General features: G+C 51.6%; 1 protein-coding gene across 2 annotated transcripts; it reads left to right on the forward strand.

The window, feature by feature from the left end:
- The first annotated feature begins 1,763 nt into the window (after positions 1 to 1,763).
- On the forward strand, positions 1,764 to 24,059 carry Itprip (inositol 1,4,5-trisphosphate receptor interacting protein). Of its 2 annotated transcripts, none has more exons than XM_027407049.2 (2): positions 1,764 to 1,895; positions 20,475 to 24,059. In XM_027407049.2, exon 2 carries the CDS (start codon positions 20,488 to 20,490, stop codon positions 22,156 to 22,158), a length of 1,671 nt encoding a protein of 556 aa, XP_027262850.1. In that variant the 5' UTR covers positions 1,764 to 1,895; positions 20,475 to 20,487; the 3' UTR covers positions 22,159 to 24,059. The 2 variants fall into 2 exon arrangements, with proteins under 2 accessions (XP_027262850.1, XP_027262851.1); XM_027407050.2 differs by lacking the exon at positions 1,764 to 1,895 and adding an exon at positions 2,401 to 2,533.
- Positions 24,060 to 25,429: the final 1,370 nt, after the last annotated feature.

A 25,429-nucleotide genomic window follows, 5' to 3' on the forward strand; every position in this document is an offset into this window, starting at 1 on the left:
GTAGCCCAGGGTGACCTTGAACTCACAGAGATCTGGCTACCTCTTAATCCTGAGTCCTAGGATTAAAAGTGTGTAGCACCACCTCCTAGCTTCTGGCCACTGTGATTAAAGGTGTGTGCCTGGCTTCTATGGCTTGTGGCTGATTTTGTTTACTGAATCCTCAGGTAAGCTTTAATAACTTACAAATTAAATAATATAATCAACACACACACACACACACACACACACACACAGAGAGAGAGAGAGAGACAGAGAGACAGAGAGAGAGACAGAGACAGAGACAGAGACAGAGACAGAGAGACCGGGTAGGTGTGAGAGTGTGTATGAGTGCGTGTCAGTTATGAGCTTAGGGACATGAAAAGAGGCCAACTCGGGAGGGGCTTGTATGCCAAGCTAGGACGATGGACCTTCTGGTCCTGAGAATGACAGAACATTAAAGGCAGCATTGGGGTGAAATCATCAGGCTCAAAAGGCAAACAAATGTAATAATAAATGATCCTTATATGAATGAATATTCAGCTTGCTACAAAGTCCTGAAATAGACTTTGCAGGCAGATGTCAATCCCAGAGTGCACTGGAGCACTAACCTTGACATTCCAAACATAACACTGAAGTAGCCAAAGGACTGATTGCCCCCACGTCCCAGACACTTCCCCCACCTGTTCTGGGTGTCCTGTCCACTGAACTTGGAGACATTTGGGAAATACACGGCTCTTTTGATAATTCCCAAAGTTCCTCTCCCTTCCCTAGCCCCCAACTCTGCAGCAAGAATCTGCCACCTCAGGAAGGGTTCTGAGCAGGCGTCCACCAAAGATTGAACATAAAAGTGCCGTGGGCCAAGGACCAGAGGGTCTATTTTTAGACCTTTTTCCTCATCGCCTGTTTATCCTGCAGACGGCCTATGCGTTCTAGAAGAGTGTTAAAAGTCACCGGGCTGGACGGAGAAAGAAAGCACGATGCTCTAAGACCAAACGCCAGTAGTAAAGTCATAAGACACCTATTTCCTCCGCTTTCCCTGGGCGCTCCTGAAGCGAATAATTTACTCCAGCCCGTTCCAGCCACTCCCCTAAGGTGTGGGAACCCTGTGCTGCTCACAAAGGAAGGGCAGGAGATAAACTATTAAACTTTTGTCTAAAGTACGCGTGCTACAAAGCTCTGCACTCTCTTCCTGCTCTAAGAGCGATGCTACGTCTGACTTGACAGTGGAAAGGAGAGCGCCCCCTACAGCATTCGGCCGTCTGGTGCCTGGTTACTCCGGCCGAGAGACAATGCGCTCATAACCGTAAAATGAACTGTTTAATCCAGGCCGGCCCTGTGTCTCGACTTATATTTTCCTAGAGGGACAAAATAGGTGGCCCCCGGGAATCCCTCCGCTTGTAAAACGCGCCACAGAAACGCGGGTTGACTTGCAATGACTTAACCCTTTGCATTCTGCGGCCTAGACGGCCTTTTAAGGACGTCCTTCCCGGTTCCCCGTCTGCTTTCCCTCGTCCTCTTCAGCCGCCAGATCCTTGGCTCCAGGTCGCTGTCCAAATCCGCTGTCCTCTCTGGAGCACCTGGGAGACCAGCAGGCAGATCTCCGAGGCAGACCCACAGGCCCTCGGCGGGAACCGCACAGACGCCCTTAAGGGCCTCCGACAGGCGCCAGTAGAGGCGGGTGTTTTGTTCTTATAAGGAGCAAAAGTTTCCGTGACAACGCGGAAATGAGTAGTTGTGCAGCCCAGTAGCGCGGGGCGGGAGGAGTCCAGGAGGCGGGAGTCTTGGCGCTCTGGTCGCCCGCGTCCCAGGAACCCAGGATCCCGGGATCCCAGGATCCCCGCCGCCTGCTGTCCCGGGACCCCGACGCGCGCGTGGAGCCAGGCCCACTCCGTCCCCTGCGGCTGCTGCGGCCGAACGTGAGTGCGGGGCTGGAATGTGAGGCTTTGCGGCTCCCCAAGCTCCGAGTGTGTGGGATGAAGGGCGCGCAGGGGACTGGGGACTCCCGCGGCGTTGCGCGGGAGATCGTGGTCCGGGGAGCGCGGGGTGCGACGGATTCCGGGACCCTGGCCGGGACCGACGCTGGGAGCTCCTTTAATGCACGCATGCGAAGTGGGCATTGTCTCCCTCACGACCACTCTTCGTGGGTGATGCCCTGGGGTCTCTCCGCCCCGGCGCCGCCGAACCCCTCGAGTGCTTCCAGCAATCTGGGAAGCAAGCTGCTTCTGCTCCCCGCGCTGCAGGCTTCGGAGCCCCTAGTGGGGCCACGTGTTTGTGGCCCAGAGCCGGACCTTCCATCTCCCAAACCGGGTTGGGTAGCCGAGCCTCAGTTCTGGGAGAAAGGAATGGGAGTGACGTTTGTTTGTTGTAGCCTGTCTTGACGCAAGGAGGTTGCTTCAGGCCGGATGAAGCCCCTGCCACTTCCTCTTTCAGGACTCCTAATGGAGTAGACCCTATGCTCTGCAAAACTTTCTCCTGGGCTCCAAATAGTCTCTGCCTTTGATTCCCAGCCCCATCCTCAAGGTCCACTCTGAGTTTCCCTCGCTCAGGCTGCCAGGTAAATGGACTTAGAAGCCCCTAGCCGTTAGAAGCCCCTGGCCGGTCTCCATACAAAATGGGAAAATAGTGACAGAACCAGGGAGCACCTCGTTTAGCCTTTTACCCCACCGCCTAGTATGAGAATGGTCACCCTTTCCAACACAGAAAGGACCGGAAACTGGCACCATATAAATCAATGTTGGGTGGCTCTCTGTTGTCTTTCGGGTTTCTTCTCTTTACGAACCAGTTCTGCTTTGGAGAGGCCGCCGGCTAAAGCCAGCACAGCTGCTGTAGTCATTGGTCCAGGTCTGCAGTGAAAAGGATCATTCACCTCCTGAATGATCAGCCTAACAGCCTGCTATGCCTAAGTGACCTTGTTATTCGCTGATTCTCTGAGAATCGCTGCTGCTCCAGGCCACACTGCTTTCAGATTTTCCACTTGTGGGTAACCATGTGGTTATACCCACTCTCTGGATGGATCCCTGGGGAAAATGGAAAAGCATTTGTGCACACACTACTCTCTCAGTGAGTAATTTTCAGAGACACAGCAGTTTCAGACTCCGGTTTTGAGGGAGTAAAGACCTGAACTTTTAACCTGATGCCATCATCCCAAAAGTTGTTAGCTCTCCAGGCCATGAGCGAAACATAAAGGGTGTGTGGGTGAACTTTTTAATCAGAGGGCAAGAAGGTGTGTTGGCTTCTGGGAGATAATTGCCTACTGTCTGGAAGAAACCTGGTTTTATAGTTTTCCTTTTTGAACCCTCTGGGGTTAGTGTGCAAAGGGATCCTGTTTGATAAAAGCATGCATTGTCTCCATGGAGACAGTGGTACCGTGCCTGGCATTCTGCAGCCTACAAGAGTAAGGCTGAGCCAGTGGAGTAAGCTAGCCCAGTTCTCAAAGCCACTGTGTGGAGGTGCATCGCCGGCAAACCAGAACTTGTTCAGAGGGAAAGGGCTAAGATTATGTGGACAGTGGAGAGAGTGTATCTGATGAAGGAAAAGGATTACACCATATGTAACCCAGGGATGAGAAGCATAGGGGCATGGCTATGGCTGGCAGGCATTCCAAGCATTGAAACTTGATAAAAAGAAAATGGCTTGTTCAGCCTGGTTTCAGATTCCCTGGTTAGAACAGAGATGGGGATCAACAGACCACAACAGGCAATGTGCTGGCCATCAGTGTGAGCAGAGGTTATGAAGGGAGCAGTGCCTTCAGGGTACATGCCTCTCGGTTTCCATGTTTGGAGGTGAGAGGTACCTCCAGAAAGGATCGTAGGTGCTGCAGCCTATGAGGCTGTATTGGGGCAGTGTACTAAGTCAGGCTTTTCAAAAAGCGAAATGTGATTCATGCCTGATGTTGGTTGTCTTGGATGCCCTTATCCAGTCTTAATGGAACGGTGAGGATACTGAGAGCCGATGGTAACCTCCAAAGCCAACACTACCAACCCTGTCCTTTGTGTGGGTTAGAGTACAGTCCTCACTCTTAGCAAGATGGTGCTATATGGTGCCATTTAACACAAGGGTCTCATAGCTGAGCAGCAGAGAGCTGTCCTTGCTTCCCCAGCCTGCTTCTCTCGAACAATATACTAACTGGACAATCATTGACAGTAGTCAATTATTAAGAATTTAATATGGGCTGGAGAGATGACTCAGTGGTTAAGAGCACTGGCTACTCTTCCAGAAGGCCTTGGTTTAATTCCACTGCACCCACATGGTGGCTCACAACTATCTGGTAAGTCCAGTTCCAGAGACCAGAAAACCACCTTCTGGCTTCCAAGGATGTCAGGCTTGCAAGTGGGGCACAGACAAACATGCAAGCAAAACACCCATACATAAAATAAAAATGAAGAGAAAAAGATGGCAGACTCATCCAGCAGGGGAAGGAGGAAGGAAGGAGGCGAGCCCGCCTTGGTGGACAACATGAGGCTTGCCCCAAGCATCAAATGGCCCTGTGAGGTGGCAGATCCAGTTTGCACCCTGAAGTGACAGGGATGAGTAAGTGCCACCTGGGTGTGGTGCAGAAGGAAAAAGTGACAGCTGCATGCAGGGTGGGGTTTCCCGAGAAGTAGAGGGCGTTGAGAGAGGCCGAACATGCTGACTTGCTCTCCAGACCTTTCACCCCTCTGTGCCCTCTTCCTGCCACCATCAAATCCTACTTATCCGCACGTGTCCTTCCCAAAACCACGGAGGAGACTCTTTCTCACACTCCTCTCTCGACTCCAACTCAAAGATGGCTTAGCTGCTATACCACCTGTCTCAGCACTTAAGTAATTCATTAATTGGTGCCTGGGGCCAACAGATTGCCTGTTTGCCTGTGTGGCTCACATCACAGGCCTTGGCGCCTTACAGATATGCCCACTAAGAGACCTACATGTGCTTTAGAAGATGCCTCCTGGGAGGATTTCGCCCTTTATGTTTTCATAATGCAGCATTGTTTTTTCATTGTGTTTACTTATTTGTTTAGTGCTTTGTAAGCACTAACCCTCGGTTACATATATTTGCATAAGGTAAACATTATACAATCTCAGGGTTTCAGGGCTGTGTTGTCTGCTACATGCAAATCAGTAGGATATTCAGGTGACCTGGGCGAGTCAACAGAAGCCAAGCCCAGAACAAAGAAGCATGGTCTGCCATTGGTGCTAAGGCCCTGGGGAGTGGGAGAGTACAGGTTGCCACTTAGAACCTCTACTTAAGCCTGGAAGTGAGGCCTACCAAGGACAGTGTCTGCTTTGGCTGCCTCAAGCCACCTGCCCTGCCCAGATGGCCTCTCCCCCTGTTCTCTGTCTGGGGCCACTCTGGGTTCATGATTAGTGGGCCGTGTCTCCAGGTCCTCTACAATCAAGATGTGGCCTGTGTGTGCTTTGGACTGGCTAGGGCTGGGTTGAGTCCGAGCTCCACTGTTCTATCATTGTGGGTTCTCAATGGTTGGGCAGGTGCCTTGTCTATTCCAAGTCTTAGTGTCATTTGAAAAGTTAGGATAAGCCCTCTCAGGGAAGAGGTAATAAAAACCACATAGCACAATGCCTGGCGCATGCCACAATGTGGCTAGACTAAGCTTCCTCCTAATTTCTATTAGGCTAATGCTTTGTCCACTGAGGTCTGGTCAAAAAAGCAAGGCCACGGGGATCTAGATTGTCCTATCCACTATCCTTCTGTCCGGGACAGAAGGAGAGATTCCTTTTCTCCTCAAGCTGAGGACAAAGCTGACCTTCTGGCCCAAGCCAATTTCAAACTTGTCCTGCAGCAAGTGCCCAGACAGGAGAGCAGGGTGGGAAGGCCTCTAAACAACAACTACAAAAAAAAAAAAAAAAAAAAAAAAAAAAAAAAAAAAAAAAAAAAAGTCTTTTGAGAGAACCTCTTCAATGTTTTGGGTGGTTTAGGACCCCATAGAGACTACATCCCCCATGCCCATGTGCCCCACCCAGTGACATCACTGGAATGCAAGCACCTCAGATGGCATCACCGTTGCCCAGGCAACACCTCCACCTTAAGGCAGACAGGAAGGACACAAACCACCTCAACTGTAAGACACATGTTGCAGGACAGGGACCTAGAAGATGTAGCTACCACAGGTGTGTTTCAGAAGGCTGTAGAGAGGGTGGGCCATGGGTGGGATCTGAGTGTGTGCTCTGGGCTGTTGAACTAGTTGGTGGAGGGTCTTGAGGTCTTAGGTGTGTGTCCCAAGGGGAAGGCGCAGCGCTGACTGCTACCATCTCTTTCTTCTCTGAGCCAGACTGACTTCATACAGGAGCTTCTGCTCCCACAGCTTGAGTCTCCAAAGAGGGGTGTGGGGTACTGGTGCGGTGACAGACAGCATCAGAAAAGTGGCTGTCCCGTGTGTCCTCACCCCGTGTGTCCTTACTACAAGAGTTCTTCATTGAATAAGCAAATATGACAAGCATGCCACTGTTAGGGATTCAGTAGTCTCAGGGAGTTTTCTAACCCGAGGCCAGGAAGGCAAAGAATGTGTGGAAGGCACCCTCCAAGAGGTAGGCAGCTACTTATCACCCCGCTCTCGAAGGCCCTGTGGGATTCTTCAAGAGCTAAATTAATCCTGCGGAGTCCCTTTATCTTCAGGAGCTTGTACTGGTATTTTCGAGATACTTGGTAGTTTGGGAGTGGCAGTAGACAGGACAGCCATGGTACCCAGGGACACACTGAAGACAGTGCTGTGCACCAGGGTGAGCTCATGGCAATTCTGACTCTCTTAATTGCTGGCCTGTGGCTTCAGCTTTGACTTCTAAGGTGATGCCTGCTGCTGTCCTTCAGACAGAATTCCTAAGCAAGGGCTGTCACAAGCCAACGCTACCAATGAAAGATTCAGGCACAGGAGAACTGCCCTCCCAGAGAGGAGTGGAAAACCGGATGACAAGGCAGGGCTGTCTCTACAAAGCTTCAGAGCCCAAGGCCTTTCAACTTCAAAGGACCTGAGTCAAGTCTGTGTGGTGCAACTAGACTTAACTTCAGGTGCTTCTCCTGTGTCCAGGCCCCAATTTTTATATAAATGTAGCCAATTTTCACTTCAGTGAAAAGTGAAGTATGCTTGGTTGGGTAGACAATTTGCAAGCTCATGCTTCTACTTGGAAAACTGATTCCCTGCACCTGACCCCCCCCAAAAAAAAAGTACCCACTCCCCAAAAACACACGTCTCAAGACATTTTGTTCCTACAAACAGAGTGATCTTTATAGAGAACAGCAGTGTCATGCAGTGAGCATCTGTTCCCAGCAAAGCCTGCCTGTGACTATTTGCATACATCTGTTTCTCTTGCTCTCAGCAGCCCCTCAAGGTGCATACAGTCCCATGATCTAGATCAAAGAACAAGCTCAGACTCGGCCAGTGTCCCTGAGACATGATTCCAACTTAGATCTCCTGTCTCCCAGGCCTTTCTTTCTACCACCTCAGGCATCTCTGCCTGGGCTCCACAACCCAAAGACTAAGAAAATAGCATATAGAACCCCACAGTTTGCGTGTCGAAAGTGAGAAGCTGCCAGGGAGATCGCCACTTCCAGGCCTGAGCCTCCAAGCCCTCTCTACTCTGTGATATTAGTGGAGAGGACCGTTTTCTTGTCTGTTTAATGGTGGTGTCGCAACTACCCATAGCATGTAGTAAGATGCTCCCATAGGAGTCCCTGGGGAAAGCAGAGTCCGTGCTTACTAAGTGACTCACTTCCCATGACTGACCACTCATGGTCTGCCCTGAGCTGCTACTGTGGATGCCCAAAGTGGGTGCAGAGAGTGCCCCACCAGCAGCATCCAACCTTGCGGGATGCTGTCATCATCTTGATCCTGCCTTTCGGGAAAGCCATGAGCTCATAGCACAGTTCCCACGGAGCCTGTTTCAATAGCCCTCCTCTATAGAGTTGGCTGGGGAGTCACCTGACATTCATGAATGCAGCTTTTGTTTGCTGAGACTTGGTTCTGGATCTCTGTGAAGGCAGGAGAGCACCCTAGGCTGGAAGGGAGAAAGCAGGGGATGCCCAGCCCCCACCCCTACGTCCTTACCCAATACCCTTGAGTTTCCCCATCACTGTTTCTTCCTTTTGCTTTCCCCCGACACATACACCCTCTGCTCCCTGTGAGAAGGCTTACCCAGGTCACACAGCCTCTCGTGAGACGCAGCTTCATGAGTCCGTACAGTGTCTCAGTGTCCATATATAAAAGGAGAGTTCAGAGGCATGTGTCTCATGTCCTGCGGATGTGGCATGAGCAGCCCAGCTTCATGAGCCACTTTCATCCCACCTCTGGTTCATTGGGTGAGTCACCTCCCTCCTCTGTGCCTCGGTTTCCTTATCTGGATATGAGTGCCTGCCTTGGAGGTTTAACCTGAGGGTGATACACGTAAAGCCCACGGACAGAACATTAAACACTATGTATAGGCTGCAATCAACCAAACCCTAATGTGTGTCATCCCCAGACTGTTGTCCAGCTCTCCAGAAAGGACACTTGCTCGCTCTACCTTACCACATTTTTTATTGAACTATAATCTTTCTCCATTTATCTTCTGTGTCTATGAGTCTTTCTTGAAAGAAGTGAGGAAGCAAAGTTCTTATAAAGCTTTCTGCAGGCCTCATTCATGGTTCTTTCTTTGTAAACATTGGCCTCAAGTTAAGGCTTGTCAAGACCAAAAAGAACTACAGTTGTCTCCAGGGCTACATCTTCAAGGAGTTGGAGTCACATTTGCTGGCACTTGGCACACATCACTGTTAGCTTTGCTTTTCTGAGTGCAGGGTCTCTCCCGGAAAGACTGTCTAGGTGTGAATTCAACCAGGACTCCACACTCCACTCTAGGAGCTTCATATGTCTGCTCCTGGGAATAAGATTCCATTCATTCCTTTATTCATTCATTTCTTCAGCAAGCATTCCCAGCCCAACTGCCCCTCATGCTGCTCAGAAACTCTTTAGAGAGCCATGGTGGTACTGCTGGGCCCACTGGAATCTGGGGGAGGGGGCGGGGGATGGAAATGCTGTGGAGCCTCCTAGACCACCAGACTTTCTCTTCTCCTTCCGTGACCTTTAGATGATAATAAGAAGGTGGAGGAGATAATTTAGTGTTCACGGGCTTCTGAAGAACCTGCAGGAGTGTCATTCAGTGTCTTCTTCCCAAAGAAACAATACAAGCCCAATGTCAATGTCATTTCCAAAGCTCAGCACCAAACATAATGGCGTAATACCTCACCAATGGGCCATAGCTGTGGAATAGTTGTGATGGAATCATAGCACATGGGAGAGCCGAATTCAACCAGTCCTTCTGATCACTCAGTTTGACCTCTTTACTGTACTCTAAGCTTCTACAAACTTAAAACTCTTCCTAGCTAAAGAGCCTTGGACTGTTTCTGGGTGACCTTGGAATGGGGGAGGGGCAGAATTTTGTGCAAGTGAACTTAAGGGTGTTGACGGATTGGCTGTGGTTCTGTGTTCATCTGGACACTAATGACTTGCCAGGCACAGCCTAGGTACAACACATGTTGTCACACATGGCCACTCGGTCCCTGTGACTGGAAATCGAGTGGTGGTAGGTTGCCATTGCTGTTTTGCTTTGGGTAACTCACAAGAAACGTTACTGTGTCATCGAAGATAATTCAGGGAGTGACTTCCATACCTGTTCCAAGCTGGACAGTTCAGGTCCTCTGTGTCCCAGAGAGAATTCATTAGCTATGACCAGCTGGTGTGGGAAGGCAGACAGTCTGTTGTTCAGCCTGGCTTCCTGACAGAAACCTGAGGTTCAGCCCAGGCAGAAGCTGACCACAGCTCTTAGTTTTTTTTACAGCTGGGTTGGCTTCTCTCCTCTCTGTTCTCCTTTAAGAAGATGAAAGCCTTTTGAGACATTTGCAGGCACAGACTCTGTCTCTCCCTCCTTCCCTCCCTTCCTCCTTCCCTCCCCCACCCGTCTCTCTCTCTCTCTCTCTCTCTCTCTCTCTCTCTCTCTCTGTGTGTGTGTGTGTGTGTGTGTGTGTGTGTGTGTACATGAGAGCTTCTCTTCTCTCCACCCCTCTCTAGACTCCCTTTCAGTTGGGGCCAGACACTACTATCAGGTACTTCCTGAGCCTAAGGAGGATGAGCTGGGGGAGCCTATAGTGGGGGAATTGGCCTTTCTTCCTCTGCAGAGATGGGTGGGGGTGGGGAGGTGAGAGCATCCTCTGTGTCTTAGTGGCTCAGGAGAATTCAGACAGGCTGTCCTCTGAGCTGACTTTGTTCCCAGGCAAGGATCAAAAAGAAAGTGACTGCTGGGCACTGATAATTCCTTCAATTCTACAGTCCCCAGCTCCTTTGGAAGGGGAGGGTGGGAGGCGGGGCAGGGGGGAGGGGAGGGGCTGGGAGGGCTTTTGTTTTCCTTCGTGTTTACTCCTTGGTTCTACTCAAGCCTTCTAACTCTTTGTCTGACTCCGGTAGCCAACTTTGCTCGGCTGGGGGATCCCACTTCCACCGCCCTGCAGCACGCTCTGCCTGCTCCACCAAGGAGGGAGCCTTGGAAGGCAGCGTGTGCACAAAACTCAAGGTGGAGAAACAGGAAGGGTACAAGGGGGAGCCCTGGTATGCCCTGCCAGAGGGAAGGGTGTGTGTGTGTGTGTGTGTGTGTGTGTGTGTGTGTGTGCGCAAGTCTGGGAAGTGGTTAACAGAGTCACAGTGCCTGTTTTAGCTTTATACTTTTGTGTGGGAACCCTGGGGATCTAGGGAGGCCCCTCTGGCCAGCGCACACTCTAGGAAACTTGTGGAGAGAACAGTTAGTGACAGACAGTTAGTGACAGTAGTCAGGAGTCTGTGGAGATTTGCCTCAGAATGTGGTGTGCCCAGTGTAAGCTGTGAGTCCTTGACACCGTAAATGTCAGGTACCCTAGGGACCCTGAATGCAGAGAAGACACCCCTCCCCGGGCCCTGGAGAAGCCTGATACTTAAGAAATGCAGCTGTGCACAGGGGGAGTGGGCCTGGAGCGTTAGCAGTTAAATGGCCTCAGACTGTTCAACTTTGGTGCCTTGGGCTCCTCCCTGTGAGGTGAGATTGATGGCATGCTCTGCTCCACCTGGGCAGCATCCTGGGATAAAACTCTAAGGATCGAGGCCCAGGGAACCCGCATTGGGTGTGCCTGTAACTTGTCAGGCACACTATGAGATGTCTCACCTACGAAAGCACCAAACACTTGTCCACATTCAGAGCCTTAGTGAATATGGCTAACTCTCTCCCGTTCCTCTTTCAATTAAGAGGGAATTATCTGGAGTTGGAGGAACCTGGAAGGCTCCTTGAAATGCTTTTGGGGAGGAGTTTACAAAGAAGACAAGTGGGTAGAGTTTTAGCTTAGAGAAACGAGGCACAGAATAGGGGAGGGTGGACATGGCAGTGTTCAGAGGGCAGAGGATGATTGGCAGTGGCTAGGCAAGGCAAGGGCGAAGAGGGGGCCCCTGAGTCTGGCCGTGACCAGGCTCTGGACATTAGACCTAAAGCTTTGCTGCATGGAGAGAGGACTACACTGCAGTGGGGGAGAACTTCAGGCTTGGAAAAGCAGGCAGTAGGAAAACAGAACACCAGGACCTCACCCCTAATGTCTATGTCATTGGTACAAAACAAAGGCCAGACAGAACAGAGCCAAGCAGAAAGGCTGGGGAGGTGTCTGCTGGGAGAGAGGAAGGCCACTTTCTTGTTGAGACCTCACCATTCTCCGGAGGCTGTTCTGACAGGCTATCCTCAGGACCTGATCCTTCCTCCTTCTTCCAGCCCAGATGTCCCTTGATTGACACAGTTTCTCCCATCTAGACGGAGAGTTTTAGTTTCCCATTGCTTTTTCTCTGCCCTGTCCTTTCTACTTCTAAGGACTTGGGGCCCACGTGGATCCAGGATCTCATCTCAAACTCCTTCATCTAAACACAACTACAAAGTCCCTTCGTCTAAATAAGGTCACTTCGGGGTCTGGATATTAGTCTAGAGTCACATCTTCTTGAAGGCTGCCATTCAGTCCACATAGTGACTGCTGGATTCCAAGGGCCCAAAAGGGAATAAGTGAGAGGAAAGAGGGTGTGGCCAGGGCTCAGGGCTTCAGTCCTTTCTCCTGCCCCTACCCCATCCTCTGTCTGTCTATTCCCAAGACATCACAATATCTGTGATGCCCTGTGGGCCAGGTCCTCTGCTGCTGAGGAGTCAGGCAGAGGTCTGGACAGAGGGACACCTTGTCCTTCCTGGGAGACTGATGTTTTCCCTGCCATGGTTAATGGGGGACACACCAACTAGCAAAAATGCAGAGTAGGAAGGATGCAACCCTCCCACCGGGCCCAGAGTCCAGGCCTCTGTCCTTCCTGTCCCTTGACTGCCCTGGCCACTCTCCTGACCCCAGTCCAGACAAGAGAACAGGCATCTTGGTGACTTCCTTGAAATCCCTTCCTCTTCCAAGAATGCTTTTGGCACTAGGACCTGATAACCTCCTTTGGGTCCAGCCAGCATCCCCAAGTGGACAACACAGCTTGCCTCATCAAAGGGACTACCTCCCATGCAGTGGGCACTTCCCACTGGCTCACTGGTACCCTGCTCAGTCCGCCTGGGTCTCCTCTGACTTGAGTAGAGGGGTTTCTCTGGTCTTTGAGAACCACAGACCTTTAGCAATGTTTCCTCGTTAGTAGATACTCTTGAGACAACAACTCCAGTCTCTTCGAATTCCTGGAGAAGCTATGGGAAGGAGGGCAAATGTTTCTGGCATCTATGTAAAGCCCTCAGCACATGCCTGACACACACTCATCCCTCAAAGGCTGCCATGATGATCCTTTCCAGGCTGGGTGCTTGGCTGATGAGAAGATACTGGGACAGTCAGGACTGGGCTGGGGGCAGGGGTTAGACTTAGGCTGGGGAAGTAATTACTAGCTATGCCAAGTAGTTGCTGAGAGGGCTGGAGGCAGGAGCCTGGAAAAAAATGCATCCCAGGGAAGTGATGCAGACAGCAGCAGAGAAGAAGCCCCTAGCATCAAGAGGCTGCAGACAGAGTGCACAGGCCCTGGTGAAACTCTGACATATCTGAGTCACAGGCCCTGGTGAACCTCTGACATATCTGAGTGGACTCAGGTCCACTCAGATGTTTAAATGCTTAAAAAACATTTAAAAGAATGTTTTGAAATAGTAACCAGTCATTTAAAAGGAAAGATTCTGATAAAAATCCAAATGTTTGGCTTCTTGTAGGGAGGAAAAGAGGTCTTGCCATTCTGGGTTCACAGAATATGCACGGTGGTGGCCACTGCCTGCAGGTGAAGCTGTCACCCAAATGACCAATGCCCCCTCAGCTCAGCCACAGCAACCTGGCTTGTTTTTCACTGGTATCCTAACCTATCTCCCTCTTCTCCCCAACAACCGTGGCTTCACCACCACTGTTGCAGGGAGAACAACTGGACAGAGAAGAGAAAGAACTGAGTGGGAAGAAGATGGTGGCTGAGGCCAGGCCAGGGCTACAAGGATTTGGGGTAAAGGTGATAGGTGGGGCGGACCACACCCTTTCTGCCTACTTTCTCAATTATTCTCATTGGTCTTCTTCCTTCCTCTTTCTTTACTTCCTTTCTTTGTCTGCCCCTCCCTCTCCTATGAGGACTGGAACCTGCCATGGCCCAGCCCCCAACAGAGATGCCCTCCTTGTTCCCTTATAGATACAGGTGAAGAGTGGGTCAGCCAGAGATGCCCTCCTTGTCCCCCTATAGATACAGGTGAAGAGTGGGTCAGCCAGAGATGCCCTCCTTGTCCCCCTATAGATACAGGTGAAGAGTGGTCCAGCCAGAGCTGCTACAGTAATACCTTGTGTCTCCTGGTCCTTGTTTGGACAAGAGCCAGCTCTGACAGGCCTTTCTCCTGCTCCATGTTCTAAAAGGGCAGTGGATGCTGTCATAGCAGACAATGTACACTGAGCTGAGGTGACCAAGCCCTGGTGCTGAGTCCTGAGTTAGCCAACCCATGGAGTTGATGGAGACAGGTGACTGCCATATCTGGTCTTCCCAGGCATCTCCCAGCACATGCTAAGTCAGTTGCCACCCACTGACAAGCTTGGGGCTGTGTTGTGTCTAGCCTGTGCAGGGGGCATTGGAAGCTGCAAAGGGACACTTGGTTTGCTCTGCTGGGCCTGTGGGTGACAAAGCAAAACAAGCGAATAAACTGGCATAGCAGAGGGCAGAGCGGTGGTCGAGCTTACAGCAGTACTCAAAATGGGGGGAGGCCCACTTGCTCCCAAGGACAGCCAGTCTCACACTAGGGGCTCCACTCCTAAAGAAAGTGAGATTGGAGATGGAATGTAGCGCTGGAATATAGAAAGGAGTCTCCACGGGGACACAGGCTGCCCAGGCTCAGCTTCCAAACCCCCAAACAAAGATGAAGGCCAAAAAGAGTGCTGCCATCAATTGAGCCTTCATGAAGTGGCCCTGATTCTCCAGGGCCTAGAAAGCCTGAGAGACAGTCACCATGTGTGGCCAGGAGGCAGCCTTAGGCTGTAGGAGGTAATGGACCAACTCACTTAGTTCCCCTCAACCCCCTGAGGAATGGAGACAAAGCACAGGGAAGGGGCAGGCTAGGCTGGTCAGCTGGGGTGATGCTCACTGACAGTCAGGCTGCAGATCATCTGGGTCATACAGCTGCCAGGCTGATGTTCTCAAAGTTACAGGACACACACATGCAGAGTGCTTAGCACTGTTTCTGCACCGGAAGAGAGCGTGTTCAAAGGGCCTAGTATTGTGCCTGGCATGGAGTAGCACATTGCAGGGCGCTTAATGTCGGGCCAGACATGAAGTACCTCTCAATAATGAAAACATCTTTTGCTGTGTTTCTGCACAGAAATTCCTACCAGATGTCACCTGGCAGGGCCCAAGCAGGATGCCCATTCTGCCTCAGCCCCCTCTACACCACCCTCCAGGTCCAGCCTCGCTCCTCTTTAAGCCTCAGTTTTCAAGTCCATAAATTGGGGCTTAGATTAGTACAGTTCTAAATTCTGACTTTCTCCGTATTGGCTTTATTTCCCCGACATATCTAGATCTCATTAGCTGGAATCAGAAACCCAAACAGAAGGCTGGGCACACAGTAGGGTCAGCACAAAAAGGAGAGTCTAAGGATTCTCCTTTCTTGAAGGGGATAGGTCTTAGAAAGTGGGGAGAAAACACACCACCACCCCAAGACAAACACACACACACACACACACACACACACACGCACGCACGCACGCACGCACGCACGCACGCACGCACGCACGCTCACACACACGAGTCTGCCATCATCACCTTTTTTTCCATTTCAGTAAGGAAGCCATCAGATGTTCTTGACTCTGTCTCTCCACAACTGCTATTGTAATTAATTAGCAGAGCTAATTACATCTGACAGGCTGAGCCAGGCAGGAGCCCTTGGCAAGCTCCAGATTCCAGCTGTGATACTGTGGGAGCCCTACTTTCCCTCTCCCCAGATGCTACTTGACTTAGGAACCAGGCTTTAGGATGGGTGGTCCTCAGACTTGAGCAATGGGGGGCCCAAGAACCACCAGGAGAGTTTGCCGGGACACTGGTGGTAGGCCCTAGCCTGGCATTTCTGATCAGCAGGCAGAAGGTGGTACTGAAAATGCATCTATCCAGCAAGTTCCCAGGTGCTGCTGCTGCTGCTGCTGCTGGGAGTCTTGGAGACCCACAGTCCCAGAGGGAGGTACTAAGTCACTGAGAAATGGTCTGAGGAGCTTCAGTGGCTAAGATTAGACTCATCCATCCAACCCTGGTTGGCAGTAGGCTGGGATGGGGCAGAAGGGAAAGGGCTCAGGCTTGTTGCAGAATTCTCTGGAAGGAGGGAAGGGAGTAAATAAGGAGCCGGGGGCCTGACACCCCCGACAATGGGTGGGGCCAGAAGGGCCCTCAAAGGACAGGAATTAAGCTCTCTGTGTGTTTCCATGTGCCCAGTGAGGTTCTGTGGCTGTCTGAGTCCCCATACGGACTGTAAGGCTTTTCTGTCAGGGATGGTACTGCACTCATCACTGGAGCCTCCAGCTTTCTGCTTACACTCAGGTGCTTTGCCTCAGCAACAGCACAGTGGGAGAGCCTGGGCTTTGCCAGCAGAGGCAGGCAGAGCACTGGGATTCCAGGGAGCTCTGGCCTCTCTAGCCATGTGTCTAGAAATCCCTTTGTGTGTTCATTAACCCATCTGTGAAACAGGGATCACAGCCACCTCAGAAAGCCACAATGGCCACCGTGGACAGTGCCAAGCACATCCTAATGAGAGCTTGTCAGACAGGAGCTATGGCCAATAAACCATTAGTGGTGTTTGTTCACCATTGTGAGGAATGCTCTGGGGTGCAGGAATAAGGGGCCCCCTTAAGTAGCCACCTCACATTTCTCCTCTAGGGTCATGGGCTTCTGAGCAGTCACAGGAAGAGCCTAGTAGAATACCTGTCCTGGCCACCACATTCACCCAGACACCTAGGGGTCACGGTCTTTACCCAGCCTCTGTACCCCAAGACCTGGCTCTTTGCCAGGCTAAATTTAGTTGTCTGAGCCACCCTCCCTGCGGGTGAGGCTGGGGTGGAGAGGAATTCAGCAGGCTTCCTGTCTGCTTCCTGGCAAGCAGGCAAAAGCTCGCCAAATGACCCAGGTTTATTCCCCAAGCCAAGGCTGCCAACAGATGTCACAGACCACAGGTGTGAGACAGTCTCAAAGCTGAGAGCTTTTGGGACCAGCAGAAGCAGATGTCCTTGGAATGGGGGAAAGGCACCCTTTGGAGAAGCGTGTGTACCCACGTAAGTGTGTGTGCACACGTATGTATTCCTGGTTTACAAGAACTTTACATCAGAACACAAAATCCTCCCCACTCCTGCCCAGGGCCTTCAGGGCACTGGTCCCTGTTAACTGGCTTGGGAACCAGAAGAGCAGAGGCTTCAATCCCAGCACTGGGTGCTAAGCACAGAGTGGCTGCAAGCCATTCAGTATCTTGGCCTGGCCCTCCTGCCCCATCCCTGGGGCTCTGCTTACAGCCTCCACAGGGGTTAGCAAGGAGGGACAAAATGGCAACTGGGTTAAGATCCCTGGGAAGGGGGATGGTGGGTGAGTGAGGTGAGCCAGCAGGACCTCCCCACTGGCAGGAAGTTCTGGGCTCTAAAGGAACCTCCCCATTTGCTGGAGGGCAGGGTGGAGGAGCACTGTGCCAAGGAGCAGCAGTAGCTGCGGAGTGTTTTCTGCTTCCAAAGCACTTTCCAGCGTGCATTCCTCCACACCCAGAGACTTGGGCAGGGCCAGTGTGCTTGGCGGTGAGAAACCAGGCCGTGGAGGCCCAGGGGAAAGAAGCTGTCACTTGTGGGCTGCCTGCCCTGTCTGTGCCAGGCACTATGTGAGCACCCACGTGCACTCCACCCCAGCACCCTGGTAAAGGAGGGGCCATTCTGACCTTCTGACAGATGAGGATGAAGCTGGGAGCCCTAAAGGAGATGAGAGTGGTTCACCTGAGAGGTCCTCTTAAGAACACTCTGCCAGGAGCATAGCCCAAGTTCAAGGACAGGTCTGCTGGGCATCTCTACATCAGGATGCCTTATGTTTGTTGTGCTGGTTGCTGGTGCTTTCAGCAAGATTTGAAACCCCCAGGGGTGCTGCCCATGTCCTTCCAGAGCCCCTTGCAGGCAGGGCAGCTGCGTATTCCCACCCAATCACAGGTTCTCTTAGATAAGAATACCCACTCAGTGGCCAGGATTTCATGAAGACTCTGGGGGGCATTGCCTTAGTCAGGCTTGACAACAGCAGGCATCTCTCTTCCCATTTGACAGACATAGAGAAGGGGTCAGAAAAGTTAAGTAATTTGCTTTTCCTAACTTATTCTGTCTCCTCCAAGTGCTCTTAACTCCTTGGTTTTGAATTCTGAACAAGGGGGCTCCTAGAGTCAGGCATTCTCCAACAGGCATGAGGCCTTGCTCTAGTGACATAGCTGAAGTCATTGTCTGAAGAGGACCTTCTAAGCTGGGGCTTTGTGTTGGTCACACTCCCCCATTGGTGGCGTGTTCTCCCTCCTCCGTTGATGTGGGAACTGACTCCCTCCCATGATGGAGTAACCATGGGTACAGTTGTGCCGAAAGGCTGCTGCCTGTGTTACAGGGGCCTTGAAGGACCTTGGAACCTCCTATGGTCACCTAGCTGGCTGGCTGCCATCTGGTGTTATACTGTTGGCATTCCATTTAAAGCTCATCAACCAGCCTCACAGTTCTGCCTTGGGCCACCTGGTGGATCATCTTTTGCTGTGGAAACCATGGCCACTCAGTTTCTGCTGTTAACCATACCCCCACTCCACCCCCAGCTCACGAGTGGGAGGCTGGCTGGCTGCCCCTGGACATTCCCCCCACGCTACATCTTCTAGTCTGACCTCCTGAACTTTCTCCCACCCCTGGCTTCCTGCTCTGTAGAAACCTGTGAGCTCTTCAGAGCTCAGCCTGAACTTGTCTCTTCTTGGAATTCCCTGGGGCTAACCTCCACACCTCAGCCCCTCTAGATCTTGCTGACTGCTGCAACTGTGTACAGGGTGGAGCTGTCTGGGCCACCTTTGAACAGCAGCATCCCCTGGCCAGCAGCCAACAGAGGCTGTGGGTGTACATCTTCCCCTTGCTGGGGAATCCTTACCTGCTGATGAACCCCTCTTGCAGGGTACCATAGCGTAAGAACTTCCTCATGCAAATTCAAGGTCAGGGGACTCAAGCCAAAGTGCCTGGAAATTTCCTGCCAGCCAGTGTTGGCTTGACCCCAGGCGGGTTCTTCTCTTTGTTGTCCAGATCTCAAGCTCTTCGCTCCCTTTGCTGAGGTCACTGGAAGAAAAGGGACAGGCAGGTATGGAAAGGGTAGATGGATAATTCCCAAGGCTCCTGCTGGGAAAGGAAAGAGTACAGGTAATGTTAATGCTGAGGAACCCCTTATCCTAGACACACACACAGACATACGGACACACATACACATACACACACACAAACAGACCCAGACACACAGACAGACACACAGACACACAGAGACACACACACAGAGACACACACACACAGACAGACCCAGACACAGACAGACCCAGACACACACAGACAGACAGACACACACATACACACACAGAGACACACACACACACAGACCCACACACACACACACACACACACACACACACACACACACCCCTAAAGTCTTTCCCTCTGCTCACCATGAATATAGCTATAGCTTCTTCAATTCGAGATGCAACAACAAAACTCACAAGAATTTCTTTTCCTTCGTCACAGTTTTAGACAGGAGACCTTGGAATATGATTTTTTGTTGTTGTAGTTATTTCTTGAGAATGCCTGTCTTTTCACATAAAAGATACCCTTTTCTGTTTCTCATCCGAATATCCAAATTGCCAGTATAAAGTTAAGTAAGGGTTGCTTGACCACAGCTCTGTGATGTCATGGCAGCCCGTCTGATGGCCAAGGTGGCTCACAGGTGGGTAGAGTATAGTGGGGGATCTGTTGGACAGATGTATGACTCACGTTCCAGGCAAGAAGTGGAGCAGCAGGACTTCAGCACATTGCTCAGAGCAGAACTTCAAAGTCACATTCTCTAAGCACCTGTGTTACGATAAATCTTTCTGCCAAAAGTCGCGGAGCCCCACCGCCACGTGTGCTCTACTCCAGCCGTCGGCCTGAGTTAGGGCCCAAATTAATACACAGAGAGACTTGTATTAGGTACGATGCTGCTTGGCCAATGACTAGGATTCTCATCTGTTAGCTCAGTCTTAATTATCATAAATCTATATATTTTATAAGACTTATCTTATCGGATGCCTTATTGGCGTCCCTCCTTGCCAGTAGCTCTCATCCCGCCGCTGGAGGAGGTGTGGAGGGGAAAAAGGGGGACCCTTCCTGTTTCTCCTTGCTAAATATTAGTCTCCTTGCTATGTCACTTCCTGCCTGGATCACCACTTCTCTACTGCATTTCCCAGAATCCTCTTTGACTCCTAGTCCTGTCTAACTTGCTGCCATTGGCCAAACAGTATTTTATTCAACAATCAATAAGATGAACATACACAGTACATTCCCCATCACACCTGACTGTTTTTTTTTTGGGGGGGGAATGGGCGTTTTATCTTTCAGGTGATACTTTACCACTGATTGTTCTGTACAACACAATTCCCACTGCAAACATTGCAAGAGGTTAGCCTTCCTCCCAAAAGTTACTTTAATAACAAAAGATTTGAGATGTGGGTTGATACTACCCCAACCAAAGGGTCATGAGGAGAGAAGGTTGACCCTCAGGGTCAAGAGTGCCCTGGCTCCATCAAGAGAAATGTTCTGCCGACAGAAGGAAATGTCTATGACATGTATAAGCCCAAGGCTGGGCTGGAGCATGGGAGATGGTTACAGGAGGCCACTGGGGGTTGGCTGTGAGGACCGTCACTAGCTCTTGGGGGCAGAGGCTGGCATGAGGGTCCAGGGGGAAGTGTCCTCGAAGGAAACATAGGTGTGACCAGCAGTGTCTCTCTCTGTTCTAGGAACACTGTAGCCATGGCCTTGGGGCTTTTCCGAGTTTGTCTGGTGGTGGTGACGGCCATCATTAACCACCCACTGCTATTCCCACGAGAGAACGCCACGGTTCCGGAGAATGAGGAAGAGATCATCCGCAAGATGCAAGAGCACCAGGAGAAGCTGCAGCTGGAGCAGCTACGCCTGGAAGAGGAGGTGTCACAGCTAGTGGCCGAGAAGGAGGCCCTGCAGGAGGCAGACGAAGAGGACCAGCAGCAGTCAGAGGCTCACACTGCCTGGGACCTCTGGAGCACTCTCTGCATGGTCCTCTTCCTGGTCATCGAGATATGGCGGCAGGACCACCAGGATGGGCCCTTCCCAGAGTACCTGGGTGGAGATGAAGATGAGCTGTCTGGACTGGGGGGTACCCCACTGCGGGGCCTTCCCCTGCCCCAAAAAGCCACCCTGGACCACTTCTATGAGCACTGTATCCGAAGTGCCACAGGTGATGCCACCCGTACCCGGGAGTTTGTGGAAGGCTTCGTGGATGACCTGCTGGAAGCTCTGAGGAGTGTCTGCAACCGAGACACCGACATGGAGTTGGAGGACTTCATTGGCGTGGACAGCATGTATGAAAATTGGCACGTGGAGAGGCCACTACTGTGTCACCTATTTGTACCCTTCATACCCCCAGAGCCCTACAGCTTCCATCCAGAGCTCTGGTGCTCCAACCTTTCCACGCCCCTGAATTGTCAGGGCTATGGCCAGATCAAGGTGACCCTGGCTGGTGGGGACCCTTTAGGCTGTATCTGTGGCAAGACTAAGCTTGGGGAAGATATGCTGTGTCTCCTCCATGGCAAGAATAGTGGGGTACAGCCTAGCACTGGTGGAAGGGATGAGATGGAGGACCTGCTGTGCTCCAGAGAGTCCTCATATCTGGATGCTATGCAGGTCATGAAGTGGTTCCAGGTGGCCCTCACCAAAGCCTGGCACCGCATCGCCCACAAATACGAGTTTGACCTTGCCTTTGGCCAGCTAGACACCCCAGGGTCTCTCAGAATCAAGTTCCGCTCAGGAAAGTTCATGCCCTTCATCTTGACACCTGTGATCCACTATAATGACTCAGAACTATACTTTGTCCCACAACTTTCCAAGGAGCCCTGCAGGGGCACTCCAGCCTCCGGCACTGACTGGCTCCTGTCCTTTGCTGTCTATGAGCGACAGTTCCTCCGGACGACTGCAAAGGCTTTGCCGGAGGGTGCCTGCCACCTCAGCTGCTTGCAGATTGCCTCCTTCTTGCTCTCCAAGCAGAGCCGCCTGACAGGTCCCAGTGGGCTGAGCAACTACCACCTGAAGACTGCCCTGCTGCACCTCCTGCTATCCCGGCCGGCTGCTGACTGGAAGGCCAGCCAGCTGGATGTGCGTCTGCAGGACCTCTTCTGCTTCCTGGAGAGGAGCCTACTGGAGAAAAAGCTCCATCACTTCTTTGTGGGCAACCGCAAGGTGCCTGAGGCGATGGGACTCCCAGAGGTCGTGCGGAGAGCGGAGCCTATAAACCTCTTCCGGCCCTTCGTCCTGCAGAGGACTCTTTACCACAGCACAGTGGACTCATTCTATGAAATGCTTAAGAATGCCCCGACACTCATCAGCGAATATTCCCTCCATGTCTCTTCAGACCGTGCAAGCCCACCACCAAAAGCTATCACCTTGTAGAGCATGAGATTCAAGGGCCGGGAGAGAGCATCCCGTGTGCCTACCTGACTGGTGTTCTGCAACCCCATGCAGGAAACACAATGGGCCTGGAGGGGAGCTGAGGTTCAGCTTGCTGGGAAGCCAGGTCCTGCAGAGTGAAGGAAATAGAATTGCAGCTGGACACTGGTCTGCCTTTTTGCCACAGGGGCTTTGTTGGTGAAACAGTTGTTTGGGTTCGGGCACCGATCACTATGAATGACCAAGACAGTGACGGGACAGTCCTGGGTACTGAGTTAGAGAGAAAGCAAGCACTGATGTGAATGAAATCCTTTTTGTACCACAGTCTATCCCATGCCTCGTAGCGACAGAGGATCCACTAGGATGTCACCTGGGATCGATTAAAACTCAACTCTCTATTCCAGCAACTCCTGGCCCCCGCTGTCTGCAGCTGAATCATGAATGGGGAGAGATGTGGGAATTCACAGCCTTGGAACCACATTGCTCACAACAATAGAGGTCCCACAGGGTCACCATTTTTAAATACTACTTGACCAAAAGAACCTGGCAGAGGCCCAGGAGCCCAATGGCTAATGTCTCCATTACACAGAAACGGGTACTTGGTGGTGGAGAGTCTCAAACTGGCTAGTTTTTCAGCCACACATCCTACTCAGGTGCACACCCTCTCCTTGTCCCTTTACCCTTGTCCCAGGTCCTGACCACCATGGTTAACATTTACCACACTGGGTGCTGGCTCAGAAGCCCCTCCCATCTCCATAGCTGGTCTTACCAACACTTGTGTCTGGCTTGCAGTTTGGCCCACTTTGGAGAAAGTTACAGGACCATGGGGCAATGGTTATGATAGCCCTAAGCTATCCTCAGGCTCCTGATCATGGGGAAGGCAGGTTTATAAGCCAGAGGTGCTATGGAAACCCATCTCCCATCCACAGACCCAAAGCAACTCCCAGTTCCTAACCCCAAGAGGGCTTTGGCCGCTGTACACATAGCCAGTCTTTTCTGCACAGGCCTTGCTGACCTCATGGATGACTCAGACTGAAAGAACACGGTGGAAGCTGAACTCACTGGGGATCCTCCAACACACCCTGGGAACTCAAAGCAGTGCTGTGGGCCCCAGACAAGCTTCAGAGCCTGAGGCTGGAGCTGGACTCCTGTCCAGGCCTGTGTCAGAGGATCCAGCAGCCTCTTCTCCACTTGACCTTGACTATGTAAGATTTTGTCTCCACATCTTCTTAGTAACATTGACAGTGGACCAAAGAAGAAACACAATGAAGAACGAGGTGGCTCCACTAGCCCTCCAGAAGCTAAGACAACAAGCCTTGCAGGCATCAAAACCAGGCTTCCCATAGCCCCATGCAAACTGGGCTTCCCATAGCCCCAGGCATACGTCACATGGCCTCAGAGAGCTCCAGAAGATGGACCACCAAGCTACTGCCCACAGGGTAACCAAAGACCATAAGATGCCTTAGTGTAAGCAGAAGTTAGACTGAGCCTGTGTGGACCTTCACAACGTCAAAGTCCAATCTAGGATCCTATAAAAGCCTACTCAAAGTGTGGCTCTGTCAGCGCCCCGAGCCACCTTGTCCAATAGGTACCTTCCAGCGTCAGGGCAGACGTCGTTATTTATTGTCATCTGTGCCTTGCCCCTGTCCATTCGTATCCCGTTGTGTTAAAGGAGCCCAGCAACCGAGAACCAGCCTCCAGAAGCCAAAACCAAGTCTGACCCTCTTCCAGCTTCCTTTTCACTTCCGGGAGAAAGGTCACAGGATGAACACGTCTGCTTCTTGTTTGCTGGGGCTCTTGGCAGGAACAGGAGCCTGCAGTGTACCAGGCCTGCTTCTGAAGCGGCAGGCTCTTGGGGTTTCTTGCTGCCTTATTTATATTAAAGGAAGAATTAAATTCTCGTATGCAGTAGAGTTGGTGTTTACTTCAGGGAGCCTTTTAAAGCAGAGTTGGGGATGAGGGTAGATTTCCTGTTGTCGAGCAAAGCTCTCGCGCATGCATCAGTTTATTCGTGCATCCTCGGGAAAAATTTTAAAATAACAAAATGGAATGCTTCTTCTGCCCTTGGGGCAGCTTGTGCACTGCCTGCAGGGTCCCCGAAAGGGCCTTTGGAAGGCGGCTACAGGGCAGAGTCCAACACAAGGCCCTACTCATACAGAAGACAGGGAGGCCCTGGAAGCAACGAGAAGCCTTTGCTTTCTGAAGGGTGTCTTGAAGCTGGAGCTCTAGTCCTCTGGGCATGTGGAATCTTTCCAAAAACAACAGCCCCTCCCCTCCCTGCACACCTCTGCCCCGAAACAACGGCCCCCTCCCTGCACACCTCTGCCCCGAAACAACGGCCCCCTCCCTGCACACCTCTGCCCCGAAACAACGGCCCCCTCCCTGCACACCTCTGCCCCGAAGATCCTGGACAGCCCCGGTGCCCGCCTACTTGCTCTGCTGTAGGCCCCAGGACTGTGTTCGCTGCACCTGTTGCAATGGTGAGCTAGTTAGGACCATGAGGTTGGTTACCTTAGGGGAGGATATAATGTCCTTGAGAGCCCCCGGCCAGGACAGGTGGCTCAGGCAGTAAAGTGTTTGCCTTACAAATACAGGGACTCAAATTAATCCCCAGAAGCCACGTGAATTGTGAGTGCTTGTAATCTCAGGCAGACAGATGAAACCTCAGGGCTTCCTGGCCAGTCAGCTTAGCCTCACTGACCAAAAAACAAGGCAGACCATTCCCAAGGAAAGACATGGGTGCCCTATGGCCTACATAGCCACACCCTCTGTACTAGGGAGCTTTCATTACTACCATGAGATACCCAAAGCAAACCTCTTAGGAAGGAAAGAGGTTTACACAACTCACTGTTTAGAAGGCTCTAGATTCAAGAATAGACAGCTGTGTTTGACCTCTGGTGAGGAGGGCAGAACTATCACACGTAAATGGGAACAGGTGTAGGAGACGTGTTCGATGCTTCGACTGAGGCGAACATCGAGGCTGGGGCTCTTAGGATAACCTTTGGGAGAACTAACCAGGGTCCCATAAGAAACACCTCTAATCTCTTCAAGGGCCCCTAATTTGAGGTCCTCCACTAGACTTAACCTCTTAAAGTTGCTACACCACCATGCAGTGACCAGTCTTTCAATGTAAGAACTCTCGGCAATAACATCCGAACTATAGCTCCCTGGAAATAGCACCTCAGTTCCTTATCAAAGCTGTTGCCCAAATCACCCAGAGAGTTTGGCCAGTTGCCTTGAACCTGAACCTGTATGGTGCTCAGGATCCAATCTG

Source organism: Cricetulus griseus, chromosome 3, assembly GCF_003668045.3.
Source record: "Cricetulus griseus strain 17A/GY chromosome 3, alternate assembly CriGri-PICRH-1.0, whole genome shotgun sequence".
Classification (NCBI taxonomy): Eukaryota; Metazoa; Chordata; class Mammalia; order Rodentia; family Cricetidae; genus Cricetulus; species Cricetulus griseus.

What these genes read in the sequence shown, in the direction of transcription:
- Itprip (XM_027407049.2), top strand. Translation starts at nt 20,488, where the DNA reads ATGGCCTTGGGGCTTTTCCGAGTTTGTCTGGTGGTGGTGACGGCCATC.